Below are 15505 nucleotides of genomic sequence, written 5' to 3' on the forward strand. Positions count from 1 at the left end.
CTAGAAATAAAATGTATTATTATTATTATTATTTAAAATGTACTTCTAACAGTAGGTTTACTTAGCCATACTTTTTACCTTTACTGAAGTAGATTTGTGAAGAAGAAATGCTACTCTTACCCTGCTACTTTGGGCTACACTACTCGTTACATTTTTCCTCTTTATTGTACATATTAGATTTTACTTCTATTTTAGCTAAGCTAGCGCGAGTCCATGGTGCTTGCCAGCATGCCAATAAATACAACAAATGCACGCTCAAGATTCACCAATGACCAATGTTCCCTCTAATTTTTAATGTGTCCGAGCAGACACACAAGCTCCCTGAGCACATTGCGGACCACAATGAGCAACATCATATACAGTGGAGCAAATAAGTATTTAGTCAACCACCAATTGTGCAAGTTCTCCTACTTGAAAAGATTAGAGAGGCCTGTAATTGTCAAAATTTGGTCACCCACAAACAAGCAAGATTTCTGGCTGTCAAAGAGGTCTAACTTCTTCTGCCGAGATCTAACGAGGCCCCACTCGTTACCTGTATTAATGACACCTGTTTTAACTCATTATCGGTATAAAAGACACCTGTCCACCACCTCAGTCAGTCACACTCCAAACTCCACTATGGCCAAGACCAAAGAGCTGTCGAAGGACACCAGAAACAAAATTGTAGACCTTCACCAGGCTGGGAAGACTGAATCTGCAATAGGTAAAAGGCTTGGTGTAAAGAAATCGACTGTGGGAGCAATTATTAGAAAATGGAAGACATACAAGACCACTGACAATCTCCCTTGATCTGGGGTTCCATGCAAGATCTCACTCCGTGGCGTCCAAATGATAACAACCACAGTGAGCAAAAATCCCAGAACCACACGGGGGGACCTAGTGAATGACCTACAGAGAGCTGGGACCACAGTAACAAAGGCTACTATCAGTAACACAATGCGCTGCCAGGGACTCAAATCCTGCACTGCCAGACGTGTCCCCCTACTGAAGAAAGTACACGTCCAGGCCCGTCTTAGCATTTGGATGATCCAGAAGAGGACTGGGAGGATGTGTTATGGTCAGATGAAACCAAAATAGAACCTTATGGTAGAAACACAGGTTCTCGTGTTTGGAGGAGAAAAAATACTGAATTGCATTTGAAGAACACCATACCCACTGTGAAGCATGGGGGTGGAAACATCATGCTTTGGGGCTGTTTTTCTGCAAAGGGACCAGGACGACTGATCTGTGTAAAGAAAAGAATGAATGGGGCCATGTATCGAGAGATTTTGAGTGAAAATCTCCTTCCATCAGCAAGGGCATTGAAGATGAGACGTGGCTGGGTCTTTCAGCATGACAATGATCCCAAACACACAGCCAGGGCAACAAAAGACTGGCTGCATAAGAAGCATTTCAAGGTCCTGGAGTGGCCTAGCCAGTCTCCAGATCTCAACCCCATAGAAAATCTGTGGAGGGAGTTGAAAGTCTGTGTTGCCCAACGACAGCCCCAAAACGTTACTGCCCTAGAGGAGATCTGCATAGAGGAATGGGCCAAAATACCAGCAACAGTGTGTGAAAAGCTTGTGATGAGTTACAGAAAACGTTTGGCCTCCGTTATTGCCAACAAACGGTACAAAACAAAGTATTGAGATGAACTTTTGGTATTGACCAACTACTTATTTTCCACCATGATTTGCAAATAAATTCTTTAAAACTCAAACAATGTGATTTTCTGTTTTTTTTTTTTTCCACATTCTGTCTCTCATGGTTGAGGTTTTGCCCATGTTGACAATTACATGCCGCTCTAAGATTTTCAAGTGAGAGAACTTGCACAATTAGTGGTTGACTAAATACTTATTTTCCCCACTTTATGTACATATCTTTATTATTTTTTAAAAATATATACATCATTATCTTATTATTATTAACATTATCTTCAATTTTAATGTCCACCCTAAGTTCTTAAGTAGTTAAAATTGAGGTTTTGCATTTAGATGTGAGTAAATGGAGGTTGGAGGTTACTGCATGGTGTTTCAGTTAACTGTTATTTTGCAAATCAATGAAAAAAATACAAATTTTAATGAAAATCAGTGTAATGCTGTAGCCTAATGCATATGTCAATTATGTGGTGTTTTACAGTAGGTATAACTGCCAAATACTAGTTTGTTGGTTTGAGGAAGTTTGACACCCTCCCACCCAAAAAGAAAAATTGGGCTCCGTGGTGACATTTACAGTGGGGAGAACAAGTATTTGATACACTGCCAATGGGAAAACGCATTGGCAGTGTATCAAATACTTGTTCTCCCCACTGTATGTCTTGGAGTTCCAGCAAGAAATTTTAGCCACTTTCACCCCTGGGCCAGCCCTCGCCTATCTGTATTGAAGCAGTCTTCCTCCGTGAATGTGTCCAGCGTGCTCGGTGACGAGGTGGTTGGCATCTGGTCGCGCAACACAGACAAAGCCGACGTTACCTGCGCCTGCGTGTCCCATTCGGGCCTGAACGTGGTCACTGGCGACGACTTTGGGATGGTCAAGCTCTTTGACTTTCCTTGTCCAGATAAGTTTGTAAGTATAACTGCATGCTAATGCTTCTCCTAAAGCAGTGGTTCTCAAATGTTATTTGGGCGAACCATGAGTCATACTTATAGGAGTATTATGATTTTCTATCATATTACAATGGTTAAATTCCAGTGTAATATGATAGAAAGTCTCGAAATGTTACATCTAATGACTTTATTGTATTTTGATCTCTCATTTCGTCATGCTTTAATTCCAGGCTAAACACAAACGCTTTTTGGGTCATTCGGCTCACTTGACAAATATTCGAATCACAAATGGAGACCGTTTCGTGGTGAGTGCTGGTGGTGATGACAGGAGGTAAGGCTTCAAATCACATCATCAATTACTAGATTAAGTATCAACAAGCTTCTATTTGATGGAGCAGATCCCAACAGTGGGGCTTCAGTAGGCTTTTACACTTAGTCTGTGGTTGTTTATTATGACCCAACTCTTTGTTAACAAGTACAGTGGTATCTTAAGATAGGGAATTCATTGGTTCCGGAGTGACATTAGTTTCATGTTTTTTTGTTTTTGTTTTTTCGTATCATGAATCACGTTACGCTAGTGACTGGGCTACACACTACAGCACAATGCGTCACCTCCACACAGAGCTTCAAATACTCATCAACAGAGTAAGGTCGATGCCGTAGCTACGCTGTTGACCCGACACAGAAGCAAACTGTAAATCCAACATTAGGCAAATTCTACTGACGTTATTACATGACAACTCTAGCTCAAAGCAAAAAAGAGTGCTAAAAGATGAGCTAACTTCGGCAGCCATTGTTATCTATTTCATTATGTGCTATATTCTACTTTTGTTTCATATACATGAGCATTGCCGTGTGTATACAGTATATACCTTGTGTACATTTATAGTCAAACGTAGTTGTGGTGTTAGGAGTTAGAACTCCATTATCCAGCGTGCAGTGGGATTACACATGGAGCCACAGGATGATACTCTATATTCAAGGACGTGTACCATATTTTCCACACGATAAGGCACACCTTAAATGGGTAAACTATTTTTAAACTGTTTTCATATAAAGGGTGCATCACATTACTAAGGGCAGTAGTAGTCGTGGTTGGCGTTGCTTGATGACCAACTAGATGGAGCTGCGCTAATGGGAATGTCATGCCATGATTAGCCAATATTGATCTGTTTAAAGTCCCTATGACAGTAAACAGCAAGTGTATTTTTTGCTCGTATTTTATGCTCCTGAAGGAAATGGACAGCCTGGATGTGTGTGAAAGCGATCGATTTATAGATTGAATTTTTTTAATCCCGCGCCATGAAAATGAATGACTTCCTTGATTAAAGAAAAATGCGAATGTGACGTCTGCCGGGTGAGCATCTCACAATACAACATTGCTGTATAGCATGCAGGCCGGTTGGCCGATCGGTGAAGACAATCAACCCCTCCGCGGTGTGACATGATCCGGTGTAGTTTTGTGTGATTTTTCGATTTCAAAAGGTGAGAATAAGACTTCGGAACGCCGCTCAGTTCGGATTAGCATGTCGGCTAGCTGTCACGCCTCCTGTTTTGTTTGCGCTCTTTCCTCCGTCTCTGAAGCCGGGGCAGGGAAATAAAAAAAGCAGGACTAACTCTGGTGGCATAAAATATCATTCGGGAGGTGCAAGAAGTCGACAGTTTTGACCATTATGCAGTAATTTTGCCCTGTCGTAAGGAATAAATGCATTTTAAATATTTTATATTCCATTTAGCACAAGACTGTTATTTGTCATGACAATTTATTTCGCATTTGGGGAAAAATACTAAGATAAAAAGAATATCCTGTAAAAATATTGGCGTAGAGAGATTGAAACAATGATATTTTGCTGCTCTCTTTGTCGCATTTTCCTCGTTCCGAATCTTCCCCCTCAATGGGCTGAATTCTAAATCGGATGAAATCGTGACCTTGCCGACGTCATCATCCAGGTGGGGATGCTAGAGTGCTATAATGACAGGCGGGGCTAAACGGCAGATTAAAAGAGTCATTTCTCGTTGTATACAGTCGAATCGTTTCAAAATATGATTCTAATTCACAAAATAATGCTATTTAAGATTTTTTTCTATGCTGTCACAGGCACTTTAAAGTGCGCCTTTTATTGTGGAAAATATGGTACTGATTAGAATAAAATGATACACATCAAAGTAGTTACATTGCATTGCTGCGAGTGGAATTCTCAATCACAGTACATTTATCTTTCGTATGATTAATCTTTTTTCATAAAACAAAGCGGAAAAGTTTCCAACGACTTTTCGTAAAAGGAATTTTCTGTGTACTTTAGCTTTCGTATCTTGAGGTACCACTATAATAACGAAAGTCAAATTTCAATGTCCCTGATATGTAATTTCATGTCTCCTTTTATAGCCTCTTTGTGTGGAGGTGTGTCCATGCCCCCCACTGAAGGTCACATGGCCTGCCCGCCAATTCATCTAAAGGAGCAGGAAGAGGCCTCAGGTGTGGAAGATGTGCGACGCTAACTTACTGCCTAAAAACTCTGAGCGTGCACGTCGTGGGGTTGATTGGGAGCAAAGGTGGCGTGCATTCAGATCTACACACATCATTGTTGAAAGTTCATTTTATTTGTGCGTGTCAACTAAGGCGACGTTCCCCAACCGCCAGGTCGTGGACAAAAAATATTACAAAGGGACAAAGTCCAGATGAGCACCCGTTCAAATGTGATGTTTCTTTTTTGTTATATACAAAAATAAGATTAAATTAATGTGACCTGTTCAACTAAATGAAGAAGAAAAAAACAATAAAATAAACCGAGTATCAACAGAAGCTGTATTTACACCATAAAAAAGTTGAACACAGCAGATTGTTATTCTGTGTACTACTGTTAAATAGGCAGTTTCCCAAAATGATAATTCAAAATTGCTTCAATTTCCAATATCCTTACAATGAAAAGCTACATTTTCTACGTTTAGGGCAACCAAAACAAATTGACTGAGAAGACGATGCATACAAAACAGGGCATACTTTACACCAAGGGTGTCAGATGTACAGAGGCAGCCAGCCACAGGGTCCAATCCGGACCACGGCAGGCACGTTGTAGTTCATTCATACTGTTCATAGAAAATCACATGCTTTTATTTTGACATCGGTGCCATAAAACCAGAGATTTGTGCGATCGAGTGTCTGCTCAAGCTTCACTCAAACCTCTGATCTCCCACACTAAATATGTTGTCTTCCGTTGTTATCATGGCAGGCGACAGTACCTCGAACAGGGGCGTCACTAGGTTTTAAGAACGGGGGGGGGGGGGCTTAGCCCGCAGGAGTTACACAGGATGTAAGTGAACGTAGCGTACAAGCACAAAACTTCACAAACAGCTCACAAAGACTGATGATTTATATGTGTATGTATATACATATATGTTTATGTATATATATATATAGTGGGGCAAATAAGTATTTAGTCAACCACTAATTGTGCAAGTTCTCCCACTTGAAAATATTAGAGAGGCCTGTAATTGTCAACTTGGGTAAACCTCAACCATGAGAGACAGAATGTGGGGAAAAAAACAGAAAATCACATTGTTTGATTTTTAAAGAATTTATTTGCAAATCATGGTGGAAAATAAGTATTTGGTCAATACCAAAAGTTCATCTCAATACTTTGTTATGTACCCTTTGTTGGCAATAACGGAGGCCAAACGTTTTCTGTAACTCATCACAAGCTTTTCACACACTGTTGCTGGTATTTTGGCCCATTCCTCCATGCAGATCTCCTCTAGAGCAGTGATGTTTTGGGGCTGTCGTTGGGCAACACAGACTTTCAACTCCCTCCACAGATTTTCTATGGGGTTGAGATCTGGAGACTGGCTAGGCCACTCCAGGACCTTGAAATGCTTCTTACGAAGCTACTCCTTTGTTGCCTTGGCTGTGTGTTTGGGATGATTGTCATGCTGAAAGACCCAGCCACGTCTCATCTTCAATGCCTTTGCTGATGGAAGGAGATTTTAACTCAAAATCTCTCGATACATGGCCCATTCAGTCTTTCCTTTACACAGATCAGTCGTCCTGGTCCCTTTGCAGAAAAATACAGCTCCAAAGCATGTTTCCACCCCCATGCGTCACAGTGGATATGGTGTTCTTCGGATGCAATTCAGTATTCTTTCTCCTCCAAACACGAGAACGTATGTTTCTACCAATAAGTTCTATTTTGGTTTCATCTGACAATAACGCATTCTCCCAGTCCTCTTCTGGATCATCCAAATGCTCTCTAGCGAACCACAGACGAGCCTGGATCTGTACTTTCTTCAGCAGGGGGACACGTCTGGCAGTGCAGGATTTGAGTCCCTGGCGGCGCATTGTGTTACTAATAGTAGCCTTTGTTACTGTGGTCCCAGCTCTCTGTAGGTCATTCACTAGGTCCCCCCTTTGTTCTGGGATTTTTGCTCACCGTTCTTGTTGTCATTTTGACGCCACGGGATGAGATCTTGCATGGAGCCCCAGATCGAGGGAGATTATCAGTGGTCTTGTATGTCTTCCATTTTCTAATAATTGCTCCCATAACTGATTTTTTTACACCAAGCGTTTTACCTATTGCAGATTCAGTCTTCCCAGCCTGGTGCAGGTCTACAATTTTGTCTCTGGTGTCCTTCGACAGCTCTTTGGTCTTGGCCATAGTGGAGTTTGGAGTGTGACTGACTGAGGTTGTGGACAGGTGTCTTTTATATCGATAATGAGTTAAAACCGGTGCCATTAATACAGGTAACGAGTGGGGCCTTGTTAGAAGAAGTTAGACCTCTTTGACAGCCAGAAATCTTGCTTGTTTGTAGGTGACTAAATACTTACTATTTTCCACTCTAATTTGGAAATAAATTCTTTAAAAATCAAACAGTGTGGTTTTTTGTTTGTTTTTTCACATTCTGTCTCTCGTGGTTGAGGTTTACCCATGTTGACAATTACAGGCCTCTCTTAATCCTTTCAAGTAGGAGGACATTTACACAATTAGTGGTTGACTAAATACTTATTTGCCCCACTTTATAAACACACACATAAAATCAGAGGCTAATGCCTTGACTTTCACTCACAACACAGTATAGTTTTTTCCCTTATAAAATATGTAAGTCGCACAAATTACATTTTGGGCACGTACTGTATGTAAAATGGCTGTAATTTCAAACCATGGAAAATACAACCAATTACTTGAATTTAAGTAATATCTGGGTCAGACTTATTTACCTTACACACACACGCACACAAAGATATATCCAAACATTATACATAACATATTTACATACATACATACATACATACATACAGTACAGGCCGAAAGTTTGGACACACCTCATGTAAGGCAACACAAACGACGGTCCTCACCCCATTGCTAAAGCAATAAATTCCACTAATCAACCCTGAAAAGGGATACCTGTGCAGTCAAAAACCATTTTAGGTGACTTCTTCTTGAAGCTCCCCTGTCACCCTCTTTGCTCCACTGCTCTGACTGGTGGAGTGATGATTATTAGTGTATTATTATGCCTATCCACTGATGATATAATCATACGTGAATGAGCTCAGCTCCTGTACTAATTTATGAGTAAAGTGAGAAACACAGCTGATGCTCCAGAAGGAAGTCAACTCAAAGATAGAGGTAAAAAGACTGTACACTTAACCGTACTAAGACCTTCACAATGCATTTCAGACTACCGTAATTTCCGGATTACAAGCCGCTACTTTTTTTTCTCTCATTTTGAATCCTGCGGCGTATGCAATGATGCGGCCAATTTATCAAATTTTCTAACGACCGCCAGGAGTGCTTGAGCATAAAATGTAAGCGTAAGACACGTGAAATATATGTGTTGAGGAAGACGCTAGTTTGCAGTCTTACCCGTATTTTAACTTTGTGCTTTGTGCACGAATAAAAGTAGCAGACCCTCATCGTTGTGCATTAGTAAAATTAGCTTACCTGCATCATGGAAAATGCTAGAAGAAATGGATATGACGTGCCGAGTTGAATTGAAGGCTTGGATGGCCAGCAGCGTCAGATCGTTTACAAAAGTGGCCGTATGCGAAGAGCAACTTTTGCAAAACAGCGTGGAGCAGCGTGAAAAAAATCCACTATCACCAACGGGTTTCCAAAAGCCGGTCTGCTACGTGACGAAAACGACGACACACGCTCAGGAGTGAGCTTGAGGAGTCAGCTAAGTGCCGTGTTGCTGGCGCTGTTTGGAAAGAAAAGTTAAGGTATTGTAACGATGACAAAGAGTAGCCTGCTAAGTTAGGTTGCAATTCTTTATTTTGGAAACTCGTCGAACAACACACGACTGCTGCCTCTAGCAGCCGAAGCACACACACAGACACACCCGCAACAACAGCACATCCCTTGCTCTTTCGCACCTCCCTTACCTGTAAGTCACGCGCTATATCATAACCCGATTCGTTAAAGTATGGTATTAAAACTTAGAAAATAAATATTTCAGTTTACTATGTGGGCACACGCGGCTTATAGGCAGGAGTGGCTTATGTGTGTACAAAATGCTGTTTCCTTTAAAAATGTACTGGGTGAGGCTTGTAATCAGGGGCACTCAATAGTCCGGAAATTACGGTAACTAACTTGCAGCAGCTATGTAGCAGCGTAATTTTAGAGATGGGATGCAACTTTTGACCGCAAAACAATAAAGGTAAATTGTGCGCAGAGACCGACTGCGGGAAAAAAAAAAAAGGTAGTACTGACTGTTAGCAATGTCACAGGGAAAAAACGGACTGGATTTTCAGAAAAAAAAGGTAGTACTGACTGCTAGCAATGTCACGGGCAAAACGCGTACTGGATTTTCAGAGGCGTTCTCTAAATGAACAAATGAAATGGATTGGATAGCGACGCACTGAAGTGTCTCTCTACCTTACTCTCTTAAGTAAGGGGAAACTGACAGATTTATGATCATATTTAAGTTAATAATGACAGGTTATATGAATATTGATTTACTAATATTCTGGCAACTTCATGGTGAATATGTCAGCATTTTTTTTTCTTCAATAAAACAACACCAAATTATTTAGGGGGGCTTAAGCATATTTTAGGAGGGCTGAACCCCTAACGATGCCACTGACCTCAACCAATGAGATAAGTGGGATTACGTATTGTCAGTTAAAAAGCACCCTCAGTCACATTCAGTCTTTCCTGGATGAATCAATTTGACGTCTATCATCGTCAATGGCTGGCAATGAATTCATTTTGCGTCACTTCCATTTCAGTTAAAGCTAGGTCACTTCCTGTAGATTTTGGATCATTTCCTGTTGACTTTGGAGCATATCTAAGTGACTTCCTGTTGGTTTTGGAGCATTTTGGGTCACCTCCTTGTTAACTCATTGACTGCCATTGACGGTGCTAGACATCCAATCTATTTTGGCTAGGAAGGGGCAAATGAACGGATGTAACTGTGGACACGAAAGCGAGTCAAGTGTAGTAGTGCACGCACTCAATCGCACAAATCTACAGTTTTAAGGCGCCAATGTCAAAATAAAAGCATGTCATTTTGTATGTACAGTATGAATGAGTTGCAACGTGCCTGTTAGGCAGAACAAACCCGCGGCCCGGATTGGACCCCCGCACATTTGACACCCCTGCATTAAAGCAACATTAGGTAACTTTTCAACCTTTATAAAATATTTTCATCACATTTTTGATAGTTTGTCGACTGACAACTAGTTGAATGACACCTCTTTTATATCTTGAGGGAGGAGGGTGGCAGGAACCCTGCCTCACAAAAAAAAATTACAAATGTGCCGAATGCTTTGCGGCATACAGTGGTATGAAAAAGTATCTGAACCTTTTGGAATTCCTCACATTTCTGCATGAAATCGCCATCAAATGTGATCTGAGCTTCACACAGAAGAAAAAAAGTATCTGCTTTAACTAAAACCACCCAAACATGTATAGGTTTTCATATTTTAATGAGGATAGCATGCAAACAATGACAGAAGGGGTGGTGGGGGGCATAAGTAAGTGATCCATCACATTTAATATTTTGTGCCGCCCCCTTTGGCAGCAATAACTTCAACCAAATGCTTCCTGTAGCTGCAGATCAGTCTGGCACATCGATCAGGACTAATCTTGGCCTATTCTTCTCTACAACACTGCTGTAGTTCAGTCAGACTCCTGGGATGTCTGGCATGAATCGCTGTCTTTAGGTCATGCCACAGCATCTCAATGGGGTTCAAGTTTGGACTTTGACTTGGCCACTCCACAACATGTATTTTGCTTTTCTGAAACCATTCTGAAGTTTATTTACTTCTGTTTTTGGATCATTGTCTTGTTGCAGCATCCATCCTCTATTTAGCTTTAACTGTCTGACAGACGGCCTCAGGTTTTCCTGCAAAACATCCTGACAAACCTTTGAATTCATTCTTCGATTAATGATTGTGAGTTGTCCAGGCCCTGAGGCAGCAAAACAGCCCCAAATCATGATGCTCCCTCCACCATGCTTCACGGTGGGGATGAAGTGTTGATGTTGGTGAGCTGTTCAATTTTTCCTCCACACCCTAAGTTGTGTATTACTCCCAAACAATTCAACTTTCATCAGTCCACAAAATATTTTGCCAAAACTTCTGTGGAGTGTCCAAGTGCCTTTTTGCGAACATTAAACGAGCAACAATGTTTTTCTTGACAGCAGTGGCTTCCTCCATGGAGTCCTCCTATGAGCAACATTCTTGGCCATAGTTTTACAGATGATGTGTGCACAGAGATATTGGACTGTGCCAGTGATTTCTAGCAGACACTCTAGGGCAGTGTTTTTCAACCTTTTTGAGCCGCGGCACACTTTTTACATTGACAAAATTCTGGGGCACACCACCAACCATAATGACACAAAATGAAACTCTATAGCCTTACACAGTACATATTATAGAACACAGTTAGAAATATAGTTAATAAAAGCTTCTAAACTCACTCAGTGTGACCCCTGGGCCTGTTTAGATGAACACAAGGATGATATTCTGGCAGGAACTGTAGAAAGACATACACGGAGCTCTTCCTCAACAGCTCTCAGTCTCTCTCTGTTTTTAGTTTTTATCACGGTCAGGCTTGAAAAGCTCAACTCACATAGATATGTTGTGGAAAATGGGAGCAATGTTGAAACAGCTTTGTTGGCCAGAATGGGGAACTCCTTGGCAGCAGTTAACCAAAAACTGTCCAAAGGAAGATCAGCAAAGTTTAGCTTCAAACCACGATTTTGTTTCAGTTCAATGAGTTGCTCTTGCTCCTGTAAAGTCATGTCCATTCCAACAACTGATGCTGAGCTGTATGGGTCCCTCACCCAGTCGAGATGTTCTGTGCAGGCTGAGGGGAAATAAAATGACAACTTCTCCTGAAGCGTTTTCAAATGTGTGCCTATCACCTCGCACAGTGCAGCAGTGTTGACATCGCTCCGTTTCTCGGTGAGTGGGAACATCCCTAGGTTGCCACGCTGCACATGTTGTTGCCAGAGCTGTACCTTTAAACGGAATCCATTCATTTTATCTGTGCTTGTAAGCAGGTTTTCATTCCGGCCTTGCATCCGTGTGTTCAGTTCATTCAGATGATGAAATATATCAGCCAGGTATGCCAGTTTTGCACACCACTCATCAGTTGCAAGCAGCTTTGAGCAATCAGGCCTCTCATTTATCAGAAATAGTTTAAGTTCCTCTCGCAGCTCATACACACGGGCCAGCACCTTGCCGCGCGACAACCATCGGACCTCCGTATGAAGCAATAACGTTTTATGCTCCGCTCCCATTTCCTCACACAAAGATGCAAACATGCGACTTTTCAAAGGTCGTGACTTCACAAAGTTCACTATACGCACAACATCATCCAACACATGAGCCAGGTCTGCTGGTAAGGTCTTTGCAATGAGAGCCTCACGGTGTAAAAAACAGTGCGTAACGATAACATTTGGGTTTTTTTCTTTCACTCTGCTTACGAAGCCTTTGATGCGCCCGACCATGGCTGCTGCTCCATCAGTGCAAACACTTGTGCAGTTTTCCCACGTCAACCCTCCTTTGTCAAAATATTCCGATGTGACCCGAAAAATTTCCTCTCCTGTTGTTTTTTCTGGCAGTGCCTTGCAAAATAGGAAGTTTTCTCGAATTGCATCTCCATCCACAAAACGCACATTGGCCAAGAGCTGAGAATGTCCACTAATATCCGTTGACTCATCGAGTTGCAATGCAAATTTCTTACTGACGTGTATCTTCTCCAAAACAACAGTTTCGATGTCTGCAGACATGTCATTAATATGTCTGGCAATTGTGTTATCCGAGAGAGGGACTTTAGCGATTTCTTTGGCGGCGTCAGGGCCAAGCACCTCATTAACAATGGCTTTACAGGCAGGCAGTATTAATGTTTCTGCCACCGTGTGTGACTTTTTTGATTTAGCTACGAGTTCAGCAACAAGGTAGCTAGCTTTAAGGGCTCTCTCATTTACCGTTGTGGTTTTCCTCAAAAAAGTTGCCTGTTTCTCTGTGTTTTTAAGTAAGCGTACAAAGTAATCCACCGGCTTGTCTTGAAGGGACGGGTGTTTTGTTTGTAGATGCCGTTTAAGCTTGCTGGGCACCATGCCGCTGTTAGCTAGCTTCTCGCCACACACCAGGCATAATGGCGACGGTGCCGTTGCATCCCCGGTGAAAGTGAATCCAAATGACAGGTAGCTTTCACTGTAAAGCCTTGAGCTAACCATCTTGTCTTTCTTCTGTTGTCCACCACGCATACTAGGGCCTTCGTCTGGGTCAGCATTTTGTCCAGAGCCCTGCTCAGAGTTTGCATTTCTCCTTCTTAGAAACTTCTCCATCACTGTCACTGTCGCTGTAATCCGTCATGCACAGGTCTAATTCTATTGTCTTTTTACAGTCAATTCGCCGTCTGCTGCCACCTGCTGACGTAGAAGAGTATTACTCTGCCACTTACTCGCAGCACAGACACTCTTCAATGGCACAATGGTACAATATTATTTGCGGATAATTAATTTTCAAACCTCTAATGATTATTTAAGTGAAATTTAATAATTTCCCGCGGCACACCTGACGGTCTCTCACGGCACACCAGTGTACCGCGGCACACAGGTTGAAAAACACTGCTCTAGGGTTCTTTTTTTGCAATACTTTTTCATACCACTGTACGCCATTTCCCCTTTTTCCCATTCATTATAAAGACGGAAGTCGATGCGAACGCTTTTGCGTGAATTCTGCAAAGATGGCAGAGAAACAAAAGACAAAGTTTTGTCTGAGGAGGAAAAAAAAGTAGGCAACCAAAATATATAGAATAAACATTGGCCCGTCTTTCACTCCCTGGCATGACAACCCCGCCCCACCCACTCATCGCTGATGAGTTCGATGTATTGTTACTTAGTCATGCGTTATTGACAACACTGCGTATAATACGTGTTTTTGGGTAGTTATTTTGATATTTAAGGGGCATATAGGGATATTTTAAGGGTTACTTCCGACTTACGCGGAAATTCGGGTTACATCGCCAGCGTAGGAACAGAACTCGTTCATAAACCGGAGACTACCTGTGTTTTATGTTTAACTCATTGACTAGATGTCTAGCCCCATCAATGACTTTAGAATTGTTTTATTGTTTCTATGCCGGTCTGTTAAAAAAATATGGTTTGACAAGAAAGCAGTGTGCGCTGAAAAAAAAATGTGGGAATTGTTGAAACATTACTTTTTGTGAGATGAGAATGCAAATGAAGGCCTATTGTTTACTAACAATGCCATTAAAGAAATAGAGTTGTAGCAAAATCAGTTAGCCTTAACGTGAGTCTTATAAGGATCCCCCTTATTTTTAATATATTTTCATTTTAAATCATGTGGTCATTTGTATTTTTTGTTTTTTTTTTCTACTGATAATTCCAAATCGTGTGGCCTTCCTCCTGAATGTAACATCCACTGTTATGTTCTGGATGTCAGCATGCCAAAGCAGACTATGCACTGTCCACCCGACCCGGTCACTGTGTCACCCCGATGGTTCGTTTCTGTGCTCGTGTTGTGGTGCCGGTGGTTGTTGTCGACTGGTCAATCCCGCTCGTGAGCGCGGACGTGTTTGTGGTTGTTCTTGGGTTTGCATGGAAGACGATTCGTCCAAAAAACAAACAAACAAACAAAAAAAATGAAAACAGTTGTAATATTTGACTCACTTCACAGTGCGCTGCTACAATGTATTAGTCACATTTCCATCAATACAACGGGTGTAAACTCTTGTTTTGTGTAACTGGACATATTACTTCAATGGAATGTTTTATCTAAAAGGAAAACATGTGCAAAATATTTTGCTCCGTTAAGTATATATACAGTATATAATATATATATAATATAAAATGATACATATTTTGATTTACACCAGTGTAAATATCATTTGTAGATATTCTTTTTGTATATTTTTGTGAGCTGTTTCTTAAAAGTCTGCTTTAATAATTAATACAAAAAAACAACTTGTGAGTGTATGATGTTATGATGTGTGCAAATAGAAAACTATTTAACCAATGTTATCAACTATTGGTGCTCAATTATTAATAAAATCATTTCCTGACAACTCTTTTGTGTGATTCGTTTAATTATTTCGGCCATGATTTTGTCAAACTTTTATCCTTTTTTTATTTAAACAAATTAACATTTGTTAAAAGAAATTAAAGTGTCTTACATCTAGCACAACATTCTATCATTTTGTTCTAATTTAGCTCATTTGAGTCTGAAACCGTACATCTGTGTGATTCTAGTGTTGTTTTGCGCAGCCCTTGTAATTTTTGTCTTAGTCGTTTGGACGACAATACTAATTAGTCTTAGTCATATTTTAGTCATCTCCAAATGTGTTTGTCTTCATCTAGTTTTTGTTGACGAAAACTCCAGACTAATTTCATCTGGTTTTAGTCGACGTTTACTAAATGTTTGCGTCTGTAAAATTAAAAACATTACTCCAAAAATAAGTCAATAAAGGTTTCCGACCATTTCAAATAAACATTGACGGACTAGCACATATCTA

At 41.0% G+C, this 15505-nt stretch overlaps 2 protein-coding genes across 2 annotated transcripts in view; one reads left to right on the forward strand and one right to left on the reverse strand.

The window, feature by feature from the left end:
- Positions 1 to 5927, forward strand: part of eml5 (EMAP like 5) — a 182682-nt gene extending 176755 nt beyond the window's left edge. The window contains exons 42-44 of the mRNA XM_057858649.1: positions 2391 to 2544; positions 2756 to 2856; positions 4912 to 5927. Of these exons, the coding sequence (XP_057714632.1) occupies positions 2391 to 2544; positions 2756 to 2856; positions 4912 to 4948 (292 nt within the window). The 3' untranslated portion in view covers positions 4949 to 5927. The remainder of the gene's footprint in view (positions 1 to 2390; positions 2545 to 2755; positions 2857 to 4911) is intronic.
- Positions 5928 to 11438: 5511 nt separating this feature from the next.
- Positions 11439 to 13316, reverse strand: LOC130931288 (SCAN domain-containing protein 3-like). Its single transcript, XM_057859942.1, has 2 exons — positions 11591 to 13316; positions 11439 to 11494 (listed from the first exon to the last, which is right to left on the reverse strand). Exons 1-2 carry the CDS (start codon positions 13314 to 13316, stop codon positions 11439 to 11441), a joined length of 1782 nt encoding a protein of 593 aa, XP_057715925.1.
- Positions 13317 to 15505: the final 2189 nt, after the last annotated feature.

Source organism: Corythoichthys intestinalis, chromosome 15, assembly GCF_030265065.1.
Source record: "Corythoichthys intestinalis isolate RoL2023-P3 chromosome 15, ASM3026506v1, whole genome shotgun sequence".
Classification (NCBI taxonomy): domain Eukaryota; kingdom Metazoa; phylum Chordata; class Actinopteri; order Syngnathiformes; family Syngnathidae; genus Corythoichthys; species Corythoichthys intestinalis.